Source organism: Chiloscyllium plagiosum, unplaced genomic scaffold, assembly GCF_037043375.1.
Source record: "Chiloscyllium plagiosum isolate Xiang-an unplaced genomic scaffold, Cpla_swu_hap1 HiC_scaffold_13, whole genome shotgun sequence".
Taxonomy (NCBI): domain Eukaryota; kingdom Metazoa; phylum Chordata; class Chondrichthyes; order Orectolobiformes; family Hemiscylliidae; genus Chiloscyllium; species Chiloscyllium plagiosum.
In genome coordinates, this window is record NW_028270151.1 from 83,279,137 (window position 1) to 83,298,459 (window position 19,323).

General features: G+C 44.6%; 1 protein-coding gene across 3 annotated transcripts in view; it reads right to left on the reverse strand.

Annotated features, from left to right (window-relative positions):
* Nucleotides 1-1,492: 1,492 nt before the first annotated feature.
* Nucleotides 1,493-19,323, reverse strand: part of dzip1l (DAZ interacting zinc finger protein 1-like) — a 208,655-nt gene continuing 190,824 nt past the window's right edge. For all 3 annotated transcript variants that reach the window (XM_087993855.1, XM_087993854.1, XM_087993852.1), the window contains one exon: nt 1,493-5,678. In XM_087993855.1, the coding sequence (XP_087849981.1) occupies nt 5,587-5,678 (92 nt within the window). In that variant the 3' untranslated portion in view covers nt 1,493-5,586. The remainder of the gene's footprint in view (nt 5,679-19,323) is intronic.

Sequence of the window (19,323 nt, forward strand, 5' to 3'; positions counted from 1 at the left end):
ATTCTTTATGGACATGCTGAGTTTCCTTAGCCTCCTGAGCAAATAGAGGTGCTGTTGTGCTTTCTTTACCAGATCCTCATCGTGGGTGGACCAGGACAGATTGTTGGTGATCATCACTCCGAGGAACTCAATGCTGTCAACCACCTCCACGAAGGTATCATGCCATTTCCACCTCAGCACCATTTAACTTTAGCAACTAAACATTGGAGTTCACCCCACACTTCTTGACCACTCTTCCTTCTTTTGTTATGTGGCAGCTTTCCATCCCATCAGGCAATGGGTTTGTGCCATGGTGGTCAACTCACTGTGAAGCATCACCTGGTGCAGCTCAGGAGCCCCACAGGGGCGTCTGCTGCGTTTGAAGACAGTGGACTGAGAAAGTTCTAGAATCCTGGGGAGTGTTGCCAAACAAAGAGACCTTGGAGTGCAAGTTCATAGCTCCTTGAAAGTGGAGTTGCAGGTAGATAGGATAGTGAAAAAGGCGTTTGGTATGCTTTCCTTTATTGGTCAGAGCATTGAGTACAGGGGTTGGGAGATCATGTTGCAGCTGTACAGGACATTGGTTAGGCCACTTTTGGAATATTGCATGCAATTCTGATCTCCTTCCTATTGGAAGGATGTTGTGAAACTTGCAAGGGTTCAGAAAAGATTTACAAGGATGTTGCCAGGGTTAGAGGATTTGAGCTACAGGAAGAGTTTGAATAGGCTGGGGCTATTTTCTCTGGAGTGTTGGAGGCTGAGGGGTGACCTTTTAGGTTTATAAAATCATGAGGGGCATGGATAGGGTAGAAAACAAAGTATTTTCCCTGAGGTGGGGGAGTCCAGAACTAGAGGGCATAGGTTGAGAGTGAGAGGGGAAAGATACAAAAGAGACCTGAGGGACAACGTTTTCATGAAGAGGGTGGTACTTGTATGGAAAGAGCTGCCGAAGGAAGTGGTGGAGGCTGGTACAATTACAGCATTAAAAGACATCTGGATGGGTATATGAATAGAAAGGGTTTGGAGGGATATGGCAAACTAGATTGGGTTAGGATATCTGGTCGGCATGGATGAGTTGCATCGAAGGGTCTGTTTCCGTGCTGCACATATCTATGACTCTATGACTGTAATCGCTGACCTCTGCACTCTCAGTGCCTGCTTCTCAAGCAACTTCTCATTTTTGGTCGCCTCTCCCAAAACACTTGTAAACAATTAGCTTCCAGACATCCCATTTCTCCATGAAAATCCTCCCTAAAGCCTACCTCAATGACTTGCTCCCAAGACCTCCTTACATGCTTCAGTGATTTTTAAAAATTCTTCGATAGCATTCCTGTGAAACACTTTGGGACCTTTGCTATGTTAAAGGTGCCTTAGACATGCAAGGTGTCTAATTCCATATTAGTTGGACCTGCTTGGATAGGATTGATCATAGCAGGAGTGATCATTCCTTCGTGGTTAACATTTGTCCATCAGAAAACAAATGACTTGAGGCAAGAGGAGTCTGGAATGCGATAAACACAAAACTTTATTTTATTAAAGATTCATTCACAAAAAAATCAAAATTGAACTTTTGCTCAAAAATGCAAAAATGCAAGTTGCAATATATCAGATACAAAGATGCCCTGGAAAACATATTACATATAAAATTAACATGAAATGAATAACAAAAATAATTCAGGTGCTAAAATAGAACTTACAAGCTAAAGCTCACTTCTAGAATAACAGGAATGACCAATAGGTTGCACTTTTTGGAGGGGGTGGAGTTTCTTCCTCCATCACTGGTGTACATGCACACACACACGCACGCTCACACACATACGCACACACACACGCACACACACACACACAATAACATGGCTGTTTGACTGGACGGGGCACTGAGACCATATGATTCTCAGTGATAATTCACTGAAGTTTGCAGCACAGGTAAACAGAGTGGTGAAGAAGGCATTTAACACACTTGCCTTCATTGCTCAGTCCTTTGAGTATAGGAGTTCAGACGCCATATTGAGATTGTACAGGTCTTTGGTGAGGCCTCTTCTGGGGTACTGTGTTCAGTTCTGGTTGCTCTGTTATAGGAAAGGTATTATTAAACTGGAGAGGGTGCAGAAAAGATTTACTATGTTGTTGCTGGGAAAGGAGAGTTTGTGAAATAAGGGAACGTGACAGGGTAGAATCTGAGAGGTTGTTATGAGAGGGCAAATCCCATGTATGGAGGGACTGCCTTACGAAAAGAGGTGAGTAGGTTGAGCCTGTAACTGTTGGAGTTACCAGAAAATAAGAGGTGACCTTACCAAAACATGTAAGATTCTCAGGGAACCTGATAGTAGATGTTGAGAGGTTGTTTCCACTTGTGGGAGAGTCTGAGACCAGAGGACATCATCTCTGAGTAACGGTTCGCCCATTTGAATCAGGGATAAGGAGATATTTCTTCTCTTGATGGGTGGGCGATCAGTGGAATTCTTTCCTGCAGAGGTCTGACAAGACCAGGCACTAACTATATTCAAGGGTGAGACAGAAAGATTTTTTAATCAGTAAAGGATTCAAGGCTAATGGGAGAAAGGTAGGAACGTGGAGTTGAGAATGATGGTCTATTTCTGCTCCAATGTCTTATGGTTTTATGGTGGAAGACGGGAAAGTGAGCGATTTCAAAAACATACTGGTTGGGCTGATGAGAGAGATAGACTCACAGGGCTGCAGGAATAGTACAGAGAATGGGATTGACTGGATTGTTCTACAGAGAGCTGGTATAGACTAGATGGACCAATTGGGTCCTAATGACTCCATGAAACCTCCAGTAATCTTTCCCTCAGTGTTAGTCTAAAGAAATGAAAAACTAATCTCCTAGACAAACAAGACAGGAGTGGAGTCATTGGCCCTTTTGAAAAGTCCCTCAATTTAGCATAAACACATAAGTTTATTAGTTAGAACTGAACTGGAGCTGAGGATAATTGGCTGTGCGCATGGCAGTCACTTACCAACCAGTATGTGAACAAAGGATCTGTTCATTTTCCATTTGGGAAGGGGAGGTTGGATGCCACAACGATCAGAGTTCATGTGGCCAATAGTAGAAAGGCCCGACAGCCTGGCAGGAAGAGGTCATGAGGTCAAACCATCTGGAAGGCAGATCAAGCAGAACTGCCAAGCCTACTGTCACACAGTGCAACAGAAAGCTGGATTAACAACTTATTCTACTTTCATTACCCTCTCCCGCCACACTGAAACTGGGAGTAGGGAATACTGCCTGGGAATCTCCAACAAGAGAAACAAAAATTAATCAAAGTCTGATTGGCAAACCTCTTTTGGCCTCTCAGCAACGAGGGATGAGAATCTTGAAAAGTAAATGAATGAGAGAGGGCGGGGGTAGGCGAGACAGCAAGAGAGAGAGTGCACTTGAATCTTTAGCGAGTGGCAGCTAATAGATCTGCTGTGGTCAAATGGAATCATGCAGGCAGGTCAATGGGCTGAATGGCCATCTCCTGTTTCAACCTTCCTGAAATCAGTGTGAGGATGGACAAAAATATCTGCAGCACTGAATTCAGGTCAAATGAGGATCGTCAAAACAACCAATAGTTCACCATAGCAAAGATGTCAACTCCTCAGCGTTCATGGCTTGGAAATTACGAGCAAGAGAAGTAACATTCAGATGGAAATTTTTCTTTTAAAATGCTCCAGGTGTCTTAGAGGAGGAAAGGGAAGATAGAGAATGAGAGGTACAGGGAGGGAATTCCAGAATTCAGGCTCCGATAGCTAAAGGCATGGCCACCAAAGGTGAAGACGATTATAATCGGAGATGTTCAACAGTCAGAGGAAGAGAATTATAGAATGAGATTCCAGGGAATATTAGCAAGTTTTTAGAAGATTGTAGCTCGGGTTGGGGTTCTGGATGTAGGTTTGCTCGCTGAAAAAAAAAAGAACCTTCCAGTTCAGCGAGCAAACCTACATCCAGATCTTGATGGAGAGACTGTGGTTTCAAGAGACAAGCAAAGATGTGTCTTCTGTGAGAGAGGACATTATTTGGAAATGAGGAGAGGTCAGGATTGGGAATTTGAGGTCAATCAAAAAGAATTAGAATTAGAACCAGCTTTATTGTCACATGTACTCAGATGGGTAGCGTGAAAAGTTTACAAGTCATCACTTATGGCACCATCTCAGGTAGCAAGGTCCTAGGAATGTATTCTTAAGTACAAATTCTCAGGGGAAAAATAAAATAGAAAAATAGAGAAATAAAAAGCCTAGCAATAAATTGGGCGAATTCAGAATAGCAGCCCTTCCAATCCAAACTGCGCCAGGCTTCACCTGAAGGCCAGGAGTCCGCGTTGGCTTTCACCCCAGACATTACCAGCCAATCCCGCCCAAGGATGGGAGGTAAACAGAGAAAGAAAAGAAATGCGAAAAGACAGAGAAGAGAAAAGAAACAGACGGAGTGGACGAGCTCTGACTCAGGAGTCTTACTCTACCGCCATGTTAGATGGACTTGTCAGGATTTTCCATTTTCCTAAAACCTCTGTGCATTTAGTGCCCAGAATTCCAGAAGGGATGCTCTAGCAAACATCGGTACAGCCCCTGGGTGTGCAACACGCAGGGGGCCTGGCTGACATCCTGCTGAGGCAAGGATCAGGAAAACCCCATCTTAAATTCAGCGTCAAGCATTGTGCAACAACCAGACACCGTGCGGAGAAGACTCCAAACTATCCTCCGAAATGGTGCGCTTTCAGTCAGCAGTTATCCAGACAGACAGCAAGAGATATCCTTCTCTTTGGAGAGTGCGAGGGGTAAAGACAGTAGGATTGCCAACTCTCCATGGTTAAAGATTGTTCTCCAGTAATTAAATTCTAAAATTCAGGAGACAGCTGAGCATTAAAAAGTGATTATCCTCCCCCACACTGCAACAATGGTCATACTTCAAAAGTACTTCTTTGGCTATGAGTCACTTTGGCTCATCTGATGGCTGTGGTACGGTGGCTCAGTTGTTATTAGCACTGCTGTTACACAGTGCCAGGGACCTGGGCTCAATTCTATCCTCTGATGACTGTCTCTAAGGAGTTTGCTCATTCTCCTCTGTGTGAGTTTCCTCCCCTCGTCCAAAGATGTGCAGGTTAGGTGGCCTGGCTATGGGAAATGCAGGGATTTAAGTGTGATGCTCTTTAGAGGGTCAGCATGGGCTGAACGGCCTGCTTTCCACACTGTAGAGATTCGATAAATGCAAACAGCATTTTAGTTTTAGCACTTCCTTTCAAAATTTGTGGTTCCTAGCGACAGAAATGTGGGGAATGGGTTTAAAGGTCGGATATATTTGACTGACGGTGAAGAACAGTAATGGCATCTGCTTGTCTCCCAATTAGCACAGGGAGGCAGTGCCCTGTGAGGATGGCGAAAGTGTGGAAGAGGGGCACTTGAAAGTTAGAGGACCCATGAAGAGACACCAGGAATTCCCTTCAACTAGTGCCAATAAAATGGGCAAGTCAGGGTAGTGGACAAGCTAACAATGCAGCATTTCCACAGAAAAGCCCCCATCATTATTCCCCCGGTACAGAGGAACCGTCCAGCGGTGAAGCTGAACCAGCCCGAAATGGTTCTATCGATCGAAGCAGGAACCCCCGGTGCTTATGGGAAGTTGAACTCTGAGTCACTGATGTCTGTTACCGTGGCAAAGCTGCTGCTCTTCAGTGACATCACGGTGCCAGCTTCCTTCAACCCTGAAACGAGAGACAAGCTAGTTCAATGTTCTTGCCTCTTATACACAATCCTGCCCTGCACTTACTGGCTACTGTCTGCCACATGTGGTTGAACTAAAGTAAATGGCCAGTACACCCCATTCACATCTCGGCACTGGGACTTTCCTTCCCCATCTAGGATCATCACACAATCCCCTAACTATCCCCTAGCTTACCCGACCTGCTCAACTGTATGCTGCAGACCGATCTTTATGGTTTTGCCAGTTCACATTCAACTCCAACCTGAAACCTGTTGTAAACCTACGACTGAAGATCCCCAATACTGCAGACAACCAAACCCGCATTTCTCACTCCCTCACCAGCGCAGGAGAGGCTATGTTGTACAGCAATGTTACACGACTCTGAAGCAATTTGTAGGTGATGTTCACTTGAGGCTACCACACACAACAACAGCAGATGGAGCTGTAGGCTATGAGACGAAGGAGGAGAAACATAAATCGTTATACAAGTACCTTCTGTTGTACCCTAGTTTGCTAGTAGCAATTTCAAAGTCCGATGAACTCATTTTGGTAATGAGGATAAAGCGAACTTATTAATTTTTTTGGAGAGTTTGCAGAGAAATCTAAAGGCAATATTTCCAGTTTAAAGTGACGCTTTTATAAACCCTATATTCCTGGAGCGTCGGAGGCTGAGGGGCGACCTTATAGAGGTTTACAAAATTATGAGGGACATGGATTAGGGTAAATAGACAAAGTCTTTTCCCTGGGGTCGGGGAGTCCAGAACTAGAGGGCATAGGTTTAGGGTGAGAGGGGAAAGATATAAGAGAGACCTAAGGGGCAACTTTTTCATGCAGAGGGTGGAACGTGTATGGAATGAGCTGCCAGAGGAAGTCGTGGAGGCTGGTACAATTGCAACATTTAAAAGGTATCTGGATGGGTATATGTGTAGGAAGGGTTTGGAGGGATATGGGCCGGGTGCTGGCAGGTGGGACTAGATTGGGTTGGGATATCTGGTCGGCCTGGACGAGTTGGACTGAAGGGTCTGTATCCATGCTGTACATCTCTATGACTCTAAGTACCTCATGCACTCCCTACCCCCCCCCCACCCCCCTCCCCCCACGCCATTTATTCCTGCAGCTCATCCATGTAGAATCACAACCCATACCCCAGCAAGTGTAGACCGAAACATCTCCCCTCGGAAACCGAGGAGAGCAACCAACATTTCCACCACCGTGTAGAATCAGCCAAACTCTGGCATCTTATGGATTGAATAGAGTGGCCCTGATAAACTAAACAGTAAACACATCAAATGTTCGATAATATGAACTATAAGGCGGCACGCCCCGTGCAGCATGACTGGCCAACCTTCCGGGTTTGAGCTGTAGTTTGTCAGTGCAGAAATTCTTGTGAATACAAAATAACGGCCAATAAATTCTCCAACACAAACAAAAGGACATTTTTACTCAGCAAATGCCATTCACTTCACATCAATCTCCTCCCCTTCAATCACAATCGCTTGAATCACAATTGCTTGGTGCTTTTAGGTCCTCCATTGGTCCTAATTTCTTTTGGTTTCGAAGAGACAATTAATCTCATTTAACTGTTCGGACTCTGCTAGTTTCAAAAGGCTTAATACTTTAGTGAGTACTTCATCCGTCAGTTAAAATGGAGGAGGTTTACATAATCAGTGTCTGATAATATCAGATCACTTCTGATCAAAGATAGCAAACTCTGGGAAATAAGAAGTGAGCAGATATTTGATGCTGCATCCCAAGGATGACCTTATAGAGGTTTATAAAATCATGAGGGGCCTGGATAGGGTAAATAGACAAGGTATTTTCCCTGGGGTGGGGAGTCCAGAACTAGAGGGCATAGGTTTAGGGTGAGAGGGGAAAGATTTAAAAGGGACCTAAGGGGCAACATTTTCACGCAGAGGGTGGTGCGTGTATGGAATGAGCTGCCAGAGGAAGTGGTGGAGGCATCTGGCTGGTTATATGAATAGGAAGGGTTTATAGGGATTTGGGCCAAATGCTGACAAATGGGACTAGATTTATTTGGGACATCCGGTTTGCATGGACGAGTTGGACCGAAGGGTCTGTTTCTGTGTTGTACATCTTTATGATTCTATGACATGAGGAAAATATCTTGAATTCCCTTTTCCCCATTCTGCCTAGGCCCAGTTGACAGCCTAAGACCAGAAGGCTGCAGATATACCCTCCTGCCCCCAATACAAATCTTCAAACAGGAGGAGTAGGCCATTCAGCCCCTCAGGCTTGCTCCACCATTCAAGATGTTGAACTTCAACTCCACTTCCTTTCTTGCTCCCCATATCCCTCGATTCCCTGAGAGATAATAAATCTATCACAGCATTAAATATATTCAATGATAGAGACTTCATAAAGTGAATTACAAGGATACAAGTCTCTCTGAAGAGCAGTCTGCAACAACTAGGACTTAAAGCAGCAACAGGTGACTGCTCTCAAACACACCCAGTTGTGATCCTCCAGCACCTCACAGTTACATTCCTTTCTGACAAGGGTGAACTAAGAAAACCTTCCCTTCAAACACCAACTTTAATTATGGGCGGGATGTTGCCGATTTTGAGTTTGGGGGGAAGGTGGTTGAGGTCCATGTGGGTGGTGGGAGAGTGACACTTCCCACTTGTGGGGTGGGGGCATGGTATTAGGGAAGGAGGAGGGATGCATACATCTAAACCCCAAGCCGTTCTGGGAGTTTCACCTCACTTCCCTCTCCCTCAGAGCTCAATGGCAATTTCAGTTCCAGTTGGGGAGAAGGAAGGATTTGGGCATGCCCAATGCAGAGCCAAACCAAAGGTATTAGCATTCCCCACAGGCCCCTGCAGATAATCAAGGCATGTATTTATGTTGGCCTTGTGAGAAATGCCCATTGCCAATCGGGGAGCAAGTCTGGTCATTGGTGCATCAAGGTTATACATGCATCATGGATCATAATGAACGCATTATAACTAGTCTTCCAGCTGAAACAGGGCTGTGCTGGTAGTTCAGTGGTTAGCACTACTGCCTCATGGCACCAGGAGCATTCTCCCCTTGGGTAACTGTGTGGAGTTTGTACATTCTCCCCGTGTCTGCATGCGTTTCCTCTGAGTGCTCCAGTTTCTTCCCACAGTCCAAAGGTGCGCAGGTTAGATGGATTTACCATGCTAAATTACCCAAAGTGTGCAGGGATGTGCAAGTTAAGTGGATTAGCCATGGGAAATGTAGGGTGACAAGGATAGGTAGTCTGGCTGGGATAATCTTCAGAGGCGAAGAGTGTGGTGCTGGAAAAGCACAGCCAAGGAGCTAGAGAGTCGATGTTTTGAGCATGACTTCTTCATCAGTCTTCAGCGGGGTAATGTGGACTCAGTGGGCCGGATGGCCTGCTTCCACACACAGTACGGATTCTATGATGGAATAGACCCCAGCATAGCAGCAAGGAGCAAACAGGAAGAGGAATGTGTCACTGCAATTTTCAGGACAATACAAGACCCATCCTACTGGGCCAACAAAATTGGAACCATTATATTTAATAAGAACAAAGATGTGTCTACACATATAATAGAAGCCAACCCTAAATCATTCCACAGTAAACGTGGAATATTCCAAGATCTGGAGGCAACCACCTGGAAGCCAGGTCCAGAGTTTCTGTTCCAAAGATGGAGCAAGAATAAACATTTCTGATCATTATTTGTTCATTACTTCCAGCAGGCAGACATGATGTCAGATTGGTTCTCCATGGCAACATTTAATTCTCTTGGTTTGATTTGTCAGACAGAAAAGACAAATATGTTGTCAGAGTTTCCACTACAGCTCTTGCTAATACAGTCCTTAATATCTGGCCTTTCAACTTAATCCAAATCCTTCTTTTCTCAGGAACCTAATTTTCATAAATTGAGGGAATGAGAGTCTTGGTCCTAAGATCTTCTGTATGGTTCTGACATTGCCTGAACAAAAGGCATCATATTGAAGGGCTAATTTCATATCTCTCTCCTCAGTTCAGTTAATCATTAACCCAGATTAGTTTCACCCACGTGACCAAGTGATCTTCAGGTAAACTCACCATATAAAGCTCGATCTGCCCATTAATAATAAGAATTAATCTGCATGAATATAACACATTCCATGGTCTCAGCGAAGCCCACTTTGCAGTCTCTTTTTTCAATTCACTCGTGGTACTTTGGCATGCTAGCTAGGCCAACATTCATTGCCCATCCCTACTTGCTCTAGACAAGGTGATGGTGAGTTGTCTTCTTAAACAATGACAGTCTAACTGGTGTAGGTAGACCCTGTTAGGGAGAAAGTTCCAGGATTTTGACCCAGCCACAGTGAAGGAATGGAGCTACGTTTCCAAGTCAGGATGGTGAATGGCTTGGAGGGAAAGTTGCAGGTGGTGGTGTTCCCAGGTATTAGCTGCCCTTGTCCTTCCAGATGGAAATGGTCATGGATTGGGAAGATGCTTTCTAAGGAGCCTTGGTGAATCTAAATTAATGTGGTCCTTTGTTGTAATGCAGCAACCAATTTTGCACACACAAACTCCCAAAAACAACGATAACAATTGACGAGAACATAAGGCGCATTTGATTTACTCTTCAAATAATAACCATGACAACAGACAGGTTCTCAGTTTCAAATCTCATTCAAGAAATAGAACGTCTAACTGTGCAGCATTCCCTCAGCTGCAAAAAATCATCAGGCCTCCAGAATGGGCAATGAACACACAATCTTCCGACTCAGCTGACAATCAATGTCTTTCACAGAAACGTAGAAAATAAGTGCAGGAGTAGGGCGTTCAGCCCTTCAATATGATCCCCACCATTCAATATGGTCACGGCTGACAATGCAATCTCAGTATCCCATTCCCGCTTTCTCTCCATATCCCCTTGATCCTTTACCTGCAAGTGCCATGTCCAGCTCCCTCTTGAATATATCCAACAAACCAATCCTAACAGCTTTCTGTGAGAGAGAACTCCACAGGCTCACACCTCTCTGAGTAAAGAAATTGTTCCTCATTTAAGTCCTGAATGGCTTACGCCTTATTCTTAGACTGAGGGTGCTGTCTTGCGAAGGGAGAGTGCCGCTCCTTAGATTGCAGGACTCAGAAGTACCACAGCATTAAGAAAGGGCCACCTTCCTGACAAACTGAACAGAGGCGATTGTAGGGCCATGCAGGAAGCAAGTTGATATCCTGGTGATACCAGCTGCAGCCCTTTAGTTTAAACATTAGGATTTGTAAGGAAGAACTGGACAACATTCACGTAATAAGGGATTGGACTAACAGAATCCCATTACCCCGAATAAAAAAGTTATAGTGACAAACAGAAATAGATAACAGAGAATGCTGGAGATAATCGGCAGGTGTGGCAGCATCTGTGAAGCTAGAACAGAGTTAATCTTTCAAGTCTGGTATGACGGCTGCCTTAGAAGAGATACTGAATTTCTACAGAAATTGCTGCTCATCAGAATTATAACTGACTGCATGAGGAAAGACAAGTTAATTTAAATAACCATTATTGATTGTCCTGCAGATACTCAACTGGAAATAATCGTTGGTAATATCTATCTGTTGATGTTCAATTTGGCGTTCCACTCTCAGCTCTTTAACCAGAGCTGTTACACTGAATTTGTTAGCAACACCATGACAACAGCAGGCAAAGCAATGCCAAATAAACGTGTTAAGTCGTTATGCTCTACTATTGCCTTAAGTCAGGAACCAGGTCCAATCTTTTATCGTTATATTGTTTAGTATTGTTACGGCTACGAACTCAATACTTCTTGCGCTATGGTTCATGAAATTTGTATTATGTGACTAAGTGAGAGAGAGAGATGGCTCTCTGAATTTTTTTTCACCTGGTCAATCCCCTATGACTTTGGACAGAGAGTTACAGAAAATCCCATTGCAAAGTTTTACCTTGGGGTTTTCAAAGAAAGATGACAACATGCTCTTGGAAGCGGAAAATGAATAATATGTGCTCTCAGGATAAAATGGAGTTTTGAGTGACTGTACAATGCAATAGTTTTGATACCATATAATCACAAACATTAAATCCAATACACTAAATTCAAAGAAACCACACTGAGCACATACTGACTAACTGCTATACAGTGAAGCAGGCAGATATACTATATACTCAGCGACAACAGTCCCTGAACAAATCAATAAATTAATGGGCTGCTGAACATCAGTACAAATGAATAAATCAATGTAGCAACAGATACCAGGAAATTCTACAACTGCTGTCACAGTGGGCTTACTATCAAATCAATAAACTACTGGAGGAGCAGGCAGTAGTGAATTAATATATCCTTAGGGAAGCAGACGCATCAATATATCTTTTCCTTGTGGAGTTAGCCAAGTGGATGTTGTTAGCCACTGCACTGAGAAACTCTGTGCTCTCCAGAGAGACGTATCCTCTGGGACCATCAGAGAGGAAAATGGAGACTCATGATGTGTCGCAAGAATAGGCTCCCTCGTTGTTATCAACGGCTCACTGCCACTGGCAAGAGCACCATGCTGGAAGAACACAGCCTTTACTGAAGAGAAAAGGGACCACGTGCTTCAGGTGAAACAGCCAGCCCCATATACTCCATAGATTGTGCAGGTCCTTATAGCATCTTTAGATCTCGCTAAATGCCAGTTTGAATATTATGGCAGTCTGGACTTCATAAATACTTGTCACATGCCTGAGCTTATTATAACATCCTGAAGGGGCTAATCTGATGAAATATCAGCCTCAAATGGTTCAACACCATGACAAAGTCTCTAAACTACGTGACAGAGTCAATGCAGAGAGGTTGCTTGCCCTTGTGGGAGAGTCTAGGGACTAGCAGTCATAATCTCAAAGTAAGGAGTCACCTATTTCCAACAGAGATTAGGAGGAATTTCTTTTCTGTGAAAGTAGTAAATCCATGGAAATTATTTACCACAGAGAACTACCAAGGTTGGGCCATTATCTATATTCAGGGCTGAGATAGATCTATCATCAAAAAGTGTGGCGCTGGAAAAGCACAGCAGGTCAGGAAGCATCCGAGGAGCAGAAGAGTCGACGTTTCGAGCATAAGCCCTTCATCAGAATTCAAAAGGCTCAATGAGCCGGGGTGAGTATAGTGGTCATCACGAAGGAGAAGGTGCTGGGAAGGTGAAAGGTCTGAAGGTGAATAAATCACCTGAACCAGATGGACTACACCCCAGGGTTCTGGAGGAGATGGCAGAGAAGATTGTGGAGGCATTGGTGGTGACCTTTCAGGGGTCTCTGGAATCACAGAGGGTCCCAGAGGTCTAGAAAATGACTAATGTAACACCCTTGTTTAAGTAAGGAGGGAAGCAGAAGACAGGAAATTATAGGCTGGCTAGCCTGACCTCGATTGTTGGTAAGGTTTTGAGTCCATTATTAAGTGTAAAATTGCAGAGTACTTGGAAGTGCATGATAAAATACAGCTGAGTCATCACAGCTTCATCAAGGGGAGGTCATCCTGACAAATCTGTTAGAATTCTTTGAGAAGGTAATGAGCAAGTTAGTCAAAGGAGAGCCAGAGCAGGTGATCTATTTGGATTTCCAGAAGGCTTTTGACAAGGTGTCACACAGAAGGCTGCTACATAAGATAAGAGCCCGTAGCATTGGGTGCAAAGTACTGGCATGGATAAAGGGTTTGGCTGACGGAAAGAAGGCGGACAATAGGAATAAAGGGATCTTTTTCAGGATAACAGCTGGCGATTAGTGGAGTTCTACAGGGGTCTACAAGGCTACAGAGAAGGGACAGGTCATATTGAGGAAGTGAGAAGGCTACAGAGAGACTTGGAGAGCCTAGAGAGTGGGCTAAGAAGTGGCAGATGGAATACAATGTGGAAAAGCATGGGGTTATGCACTTTGGTGAGATGAATAGAAGTGTAGACTATTTTCTAAATGGGGAAAGGCTACAGAAATCTGAAGCACAAATGGACTTGGGAGTCTTAGTTCAGGATTCTGTTAAGGTTCACATGAAGATTCAGTTGACAGTTAGAAGGCAAATGTAATGTTAGCATTTATTTCAAAGGGCTCAAATACAAGAACAGAGATGAACTTCTGAAGCTGACAAGGCTCTGGTCAGGCTGCATTTGGAATATTGTGAGCAGTTTTGGGCCTTGTATCTAAGGGAGAATGTGCTTACATTGGAAGGGGTCCAGAGGAGGTTTACAAGAATTATCCCAGGGATGAAGACCATAAGAAATTGGAGCAGGAGTAGACCACCTGACTTGTGGAGCCTGTGCCACCATGCAATAAGATCACAGCTGATCATTTCATGGACTCAGCTCCACTTACCCGCCCGCTCACCATAACCCTTAATTCCTTTACTTGTTATATGAGGAGTGGTTGAGGATTCTGGGTCGATACTCAAAGAGTTTAGAAGGACAAGAGGCCAGCATAGACTGGATGTGGAGAAGATGCTTCCACTAGTAGGAGAGACTAAAACCTCGGGGATAGCCTCAAATTACTGCACTTGCCAAGGGCTCTTCTGAATTATAGATGGTTAAGTGTTCATTTGTGGAACAAAATCAGCATGCTTTTACTACTGAACAGCCAAGGCTACACAGCGTCTAGTGTTATTGTTGGCACACCTCAGGGCGTGTATGTGCTGCCAACAGGGTGGTGAAAATCTGTACTGATGTGTTCCTCACCCTGGCAAAGAAAGGAGACACCTTCAATGACAGACAGACCATCTTGTATTAAGATCTAAACACCATAGAGGAACATTTGCAGAAGCGAAAAGCTCAAGCTGATCCCCACAAAGCAACAGGAATGGCACACGCAGCCTGCAAGTGACCTTCTGTAGCAATACTGTGGAACATGACCCCACTTTGACCTATTCAGGATCACCATCAATGAACACCTGAAGAAGCTTGCTGCTCAACATAAGACTGTGGTCAAGCTGGTCTCGATACTGGCAAGCACGTAAGTGGAGAACATTACCATCAGTGCTTTGAACATCAGCAAGACTCTTTGTGTACCCTGTAGCAGAGTGGAGTACTGTGCACTGGGATGGATGAGAGGTAACTACACTCAATCTGCAGCTATCCAACTGAACTCTGCAATGCTGTATATTACTGGAACCCTTGAGTTATATCCAACACACTGACTGCTTTGATATTGCACACTGTTCTCCTATCCATTTGCTAAGGTGCCACAACCCTCTGGGATGTCCGACAAATCAAGGAAGACAAACATCTCCCCCTCTACCACAACCTCAACAAAGTTCCAAACACCTTTTACATCGCACAAGCCCTTATCGAACCCTAAATGCTTAATCTTCAACAATGTGATTTCAAGCCAGATGATGTCTTGTACAGCTGAAGTGATTCAGAGTCTCAACAACAAACATTTGGTTAAAGACCAGCATGGGTGACCTTCAACCACATCTGTGCAAACTGTGGAAGACGTGAAACCTTGATGTATTACTGGAGCATTAAGAAGCTCTTCTATGTCACCATGATTACCCGGAATAGTCAGTGGATCACAATGCCACAATCACAGGACAGATGCATCCCATTCTTCTGGTCCTAATGCAAACATCTGAATGTTTATATAAAATGATCGTTGCTGCTCCATATCTACACCAGCCAGAAGAAAACAGAGAGATGACAAAAGAATGCTTTCTGGATCTAGTTTTACAGTCGTGCCCTCAACTTCTGGTTTCCCTCGCTAGTGGCAGTAGGTTCTCTGCACCTACCCTAACCAATCTTCCCATTCCTGATTGAAGGACTTATGCCTGAAATGTCGACTCTCCTGCTCCTCGGATGTTGCCTGACCTGCTGTGCTTTTCCAGCACCGCACTTTTCGACTCTGACTCTCCAGCACCAGTAGTCATCACTTCTCCTAGGTCTTGTGTACTAATAGGTAATGCAGCATCCGAGCAGCAGGAAAATCAACATTTTGGGCAGGAGCCCTTCATCAGGAATGCCCCTAATAGGTAATGCGCCTACCTCAGGGCCAGATGCTCCAAGTTCGAGCTTCCCCTGAGGACTGGATAGTCATGGAAGGTGTATCTTGATGTGACTAAACAGGTTGATTGTCGTGCTTCAACAACCCTATGTCAGGCAGTAAAAACAGAAGAGTTTCCTGATAAACCTGAAATCAGTGGTAGCTACAGCACAACAGTCTCACTGATTTAAAAGACTCCACATTCAGGTTACATCTAAATCAGCAGCAAAAATAGGCCATTCAGCCTGTTCCATCATTCAATAAGGTCAGATTTAATCTATGTGTACGCTCATTCCATATTCCTACCTACCCCCATAATCTTTTATTCCCCTGCCTAATAAGAGTTCCCCTGCATTAAAAACACTTATTGGCCTCCACCATCTTTTGAGGCAGAGTTCAAAGTCTCACAATCCTCAGACAAAGAAAATGTCCCTCGTGATCTCATTCAAGAGCAACCCAACATTAACTGCACACCCCATCCCCGGTTCTGGACACACATGAGGAAATATCCTTTCCACTTGTTCACCTTGTCAGGATCCATGTTGGATCTTACATACTTCAATCAAGTCATCCCTCGTTCCTCTGAACTCCAGAGAAAACAAGCCCTGTCTGTCTGATCTTTCCTCGCAGACAATATCATTCCAAGTGTCAATCTGGCAAACTTCCTCTCAAATATCTCCAACGCAGCCTTCCTCAAAAAAGGAGACCGCAGTCCTCCTCACTATCATCTGGGGGCTAGTGCCAAACTTAGGAGACCTGTCTCACAGACTAGTCATTCAACAGCCCGACATAATCATACTCACGGAATCATACCTTACAGAAAACATCCCAGACACCACCATTACCATCCCTGGATATGTCCTGTCCGACTGGTAGGCTGGACCCAGCAGAGGTGGCGGCACAGTGGTATACAGTAAGGAAGGGGTTGCCCTGAGATATCTCATGGCTTCAGGAAACATCCTGCTGATTATTAAATAATATCCTCCTTCAGCTGATGATTTGGTACTCCTCCATATTGAACATCACTTGGAGGACGCGCTGCAGATGGCAAGGGTACAAAGTGTGCTCTAGGTGGGGGATTTCAATGTCCACCACCAAGAGTGGCTTGGCAGCAGCACGACTGACCGAGCTGGTCTGGAGCTAAAGGACACAGCTGTCAGACTGGGTCCACGGCAGGTGGTGAGGGAACCAACAAAAGGAAAAAAGCATACTTGAGTTTATCCTTACCAATGTGCCAGCTGGAGATGCATCTGTCCTTGACAGTATTGGTAAGAGTGACAACCTTGTGGAGACAAAGTCCTGTCTTCACATTGAGAATACCAACCATTGTGTTGTGTGGCACTATCTTCGTGCTAAATGGAACTGACTTTGAACAGATCCAACAACTCAAGACTGGGCATCCATGAGGTGCTGTGAGCCATCAACAGCAGGAGAATTGTACTCTATCACAATCTGCAACCTCATGGCCCGGCATATTCCTTAGACAACCATTACCATTGGTTGGTTGGCTAATAGGAAACAAAGGGTAGTGATAAACGGCTCCATTTCGGAATGGCAGGCAGTGACCAGTGGGGTACCGCAGGGATCCGTGCTGGGCCCACAGCTTTTTACAATATATGTTAATGATATAGAAGATGGTATCAGCAATAACATTAGCAAATTTGCTGATGATACAAAACTGGGTGGCAGGGTGAAAAGTGATGAGGATGTTAGGAGATTACAGGGTGACCTGGACAAGTTAGGTGAGTGGGCAGATGCAAGGCAGATGCAGTTTAATGTGGATAAATGTATGGTTATCCACTTTGGTAGCAAGAACAGGAAGGCAGACTACTACCTCAATGGAATCAATTTATGTAAAGGGGCAGTACAGAGAGATCTGGGTGTTCTTGTACACCAGTCAATGAAGGCAAGCATGCAGGTACAGCAGGTAGTGAAGAAGGCTAATAGCATGCTGGCCTTCATAACAAGAGGAATTGAGTATAGAAGCAAAGAGGTGCTTCTGCAGCTGTACAGGGCCCTGGTGAGACCACACCTGGAGTACTGTGTGCAGTTCTGGTCTCCAAATTTGAGAAAAGACATTCTGGCTATTGAGGGAGTGCAGCGTAGGTTCACGAGGTCAATTCCTGGAATGGCAGGATTACCTTACCCTGAAAGACTGAAGCGACTGGGCTTGTATACCCTTGAGTTTCGAAGATTGAGAGGGGATGTGATTGAGACGTATAAGATTATGAAAGGATTGGACACTCTGGCAGTAGGAAACATATTTCCACTGATGGGTGAGTGCCGAACCAGAGGACACAGCTTAAAAATACGGGGTAGACCATTTAGGACAGAGATGAGGAGAAACTTCTTCACCCAGAGAGTGGTGGCTGTGTGGAATGCTCTGCCACAGGGGGTAGTGGAGGCCCACACTCTGGATTCATTTAAGAAGGAGTTGGATAGAGCTCTCAAAGATAGTGGAATCAAGGGTTATGGAGATAAGGCAGGAACAGGATACTGATTAGAAATGATCAGCCATGATCATATTGAATGGCGGTGCAGGCTCGAAGGGCAGAATGGCCTACTCCTGCACCTATTGTCTATTGTCTATTACCATCAGGCCAGGAGATCAACCCTGTTTCAATGGAGAGTGCAGGAGGGTTGTTCAGAAGCAGCACCAGGCATAGTTAAAATGAAGAGTCCACCAGTGAAGCTATCAAACAGAAATACTTGCATGCCAAACAACAAGCAACAAGTGATAGACAGGCCAACAAGAGGTGAGGCCATACTGGATTTGGTTCTGGGTATCGAACCAGGCCAGGTGTTAGAATTGGAGGTAGGTGAGCACTTTGGGGACAGTGACCACAATTCGGTGATTTTTACTCTAGTGATGGAGAGGGATAAGTGTGCACTGCAGGGCAAGAGTTATAGCTGGGGGCAGGGAAATTATGATGCTGTGAGGCATGACTTAGGATGTGTGGCCTGGAAAAGTAAACTTCAAGGCAAGGGTGTAATTGATATGTGGAGCTTGTTCAAGGAGCAACTATTGAGTGTCCTTGATAAGTATGTACCTGTTAGGCAGGGAGGAAAGAGTCGTGTGAGGGAGCCGTGGTTTAATAAGGAATTGGAATCCCTTGTTAAATGGAAGAGGGCGGCCTATGTAAAGATGAGGCGTGAAGGTTCAATTGGGGCGATTGAGAGTTATAAGGTAGCCAGGAAGGATCTGAAGAGAGAGCTAAGAGCAGCAAGGAGGGGACATGAAAAGTTCTTAGTTGGTAGGATTAGGGAAAACCCAAAGGCTTTCTATAGGTATGTTAGGAATAAAAGAATGACTAGGGTAGGAATAGGTCCAGTCAAGGATAGTAGTGGGAAGTTGGAGGCTGAAGAGATTGGGGAGGCTGAAGAGATTGGAGAGACACTGAATGAATACTTCTTGTCAGTATTCACTCAGGAACAGGACATTGTTGCCGATGTGAATACTGAGTCACAATTAATTAGAATGGATGGCTTTGAGGTATGTGGGGAAGAGGTGTTGGAAATTCTGGAAAGGGTGAAAATAGATAAGTCCCCTGGGCCTGATGTCATTTATCCTAGGTTTCTCTGGGAAGCAAGGGAGGAGATTGCAGAGCCATTGGCGTTGATTTTTATGTCCTTGTTGTCTACAGGAATAGTGCCAGAAGACTGGAGAATAGCAAATGTGGTTCCCTTGTTCAAGAA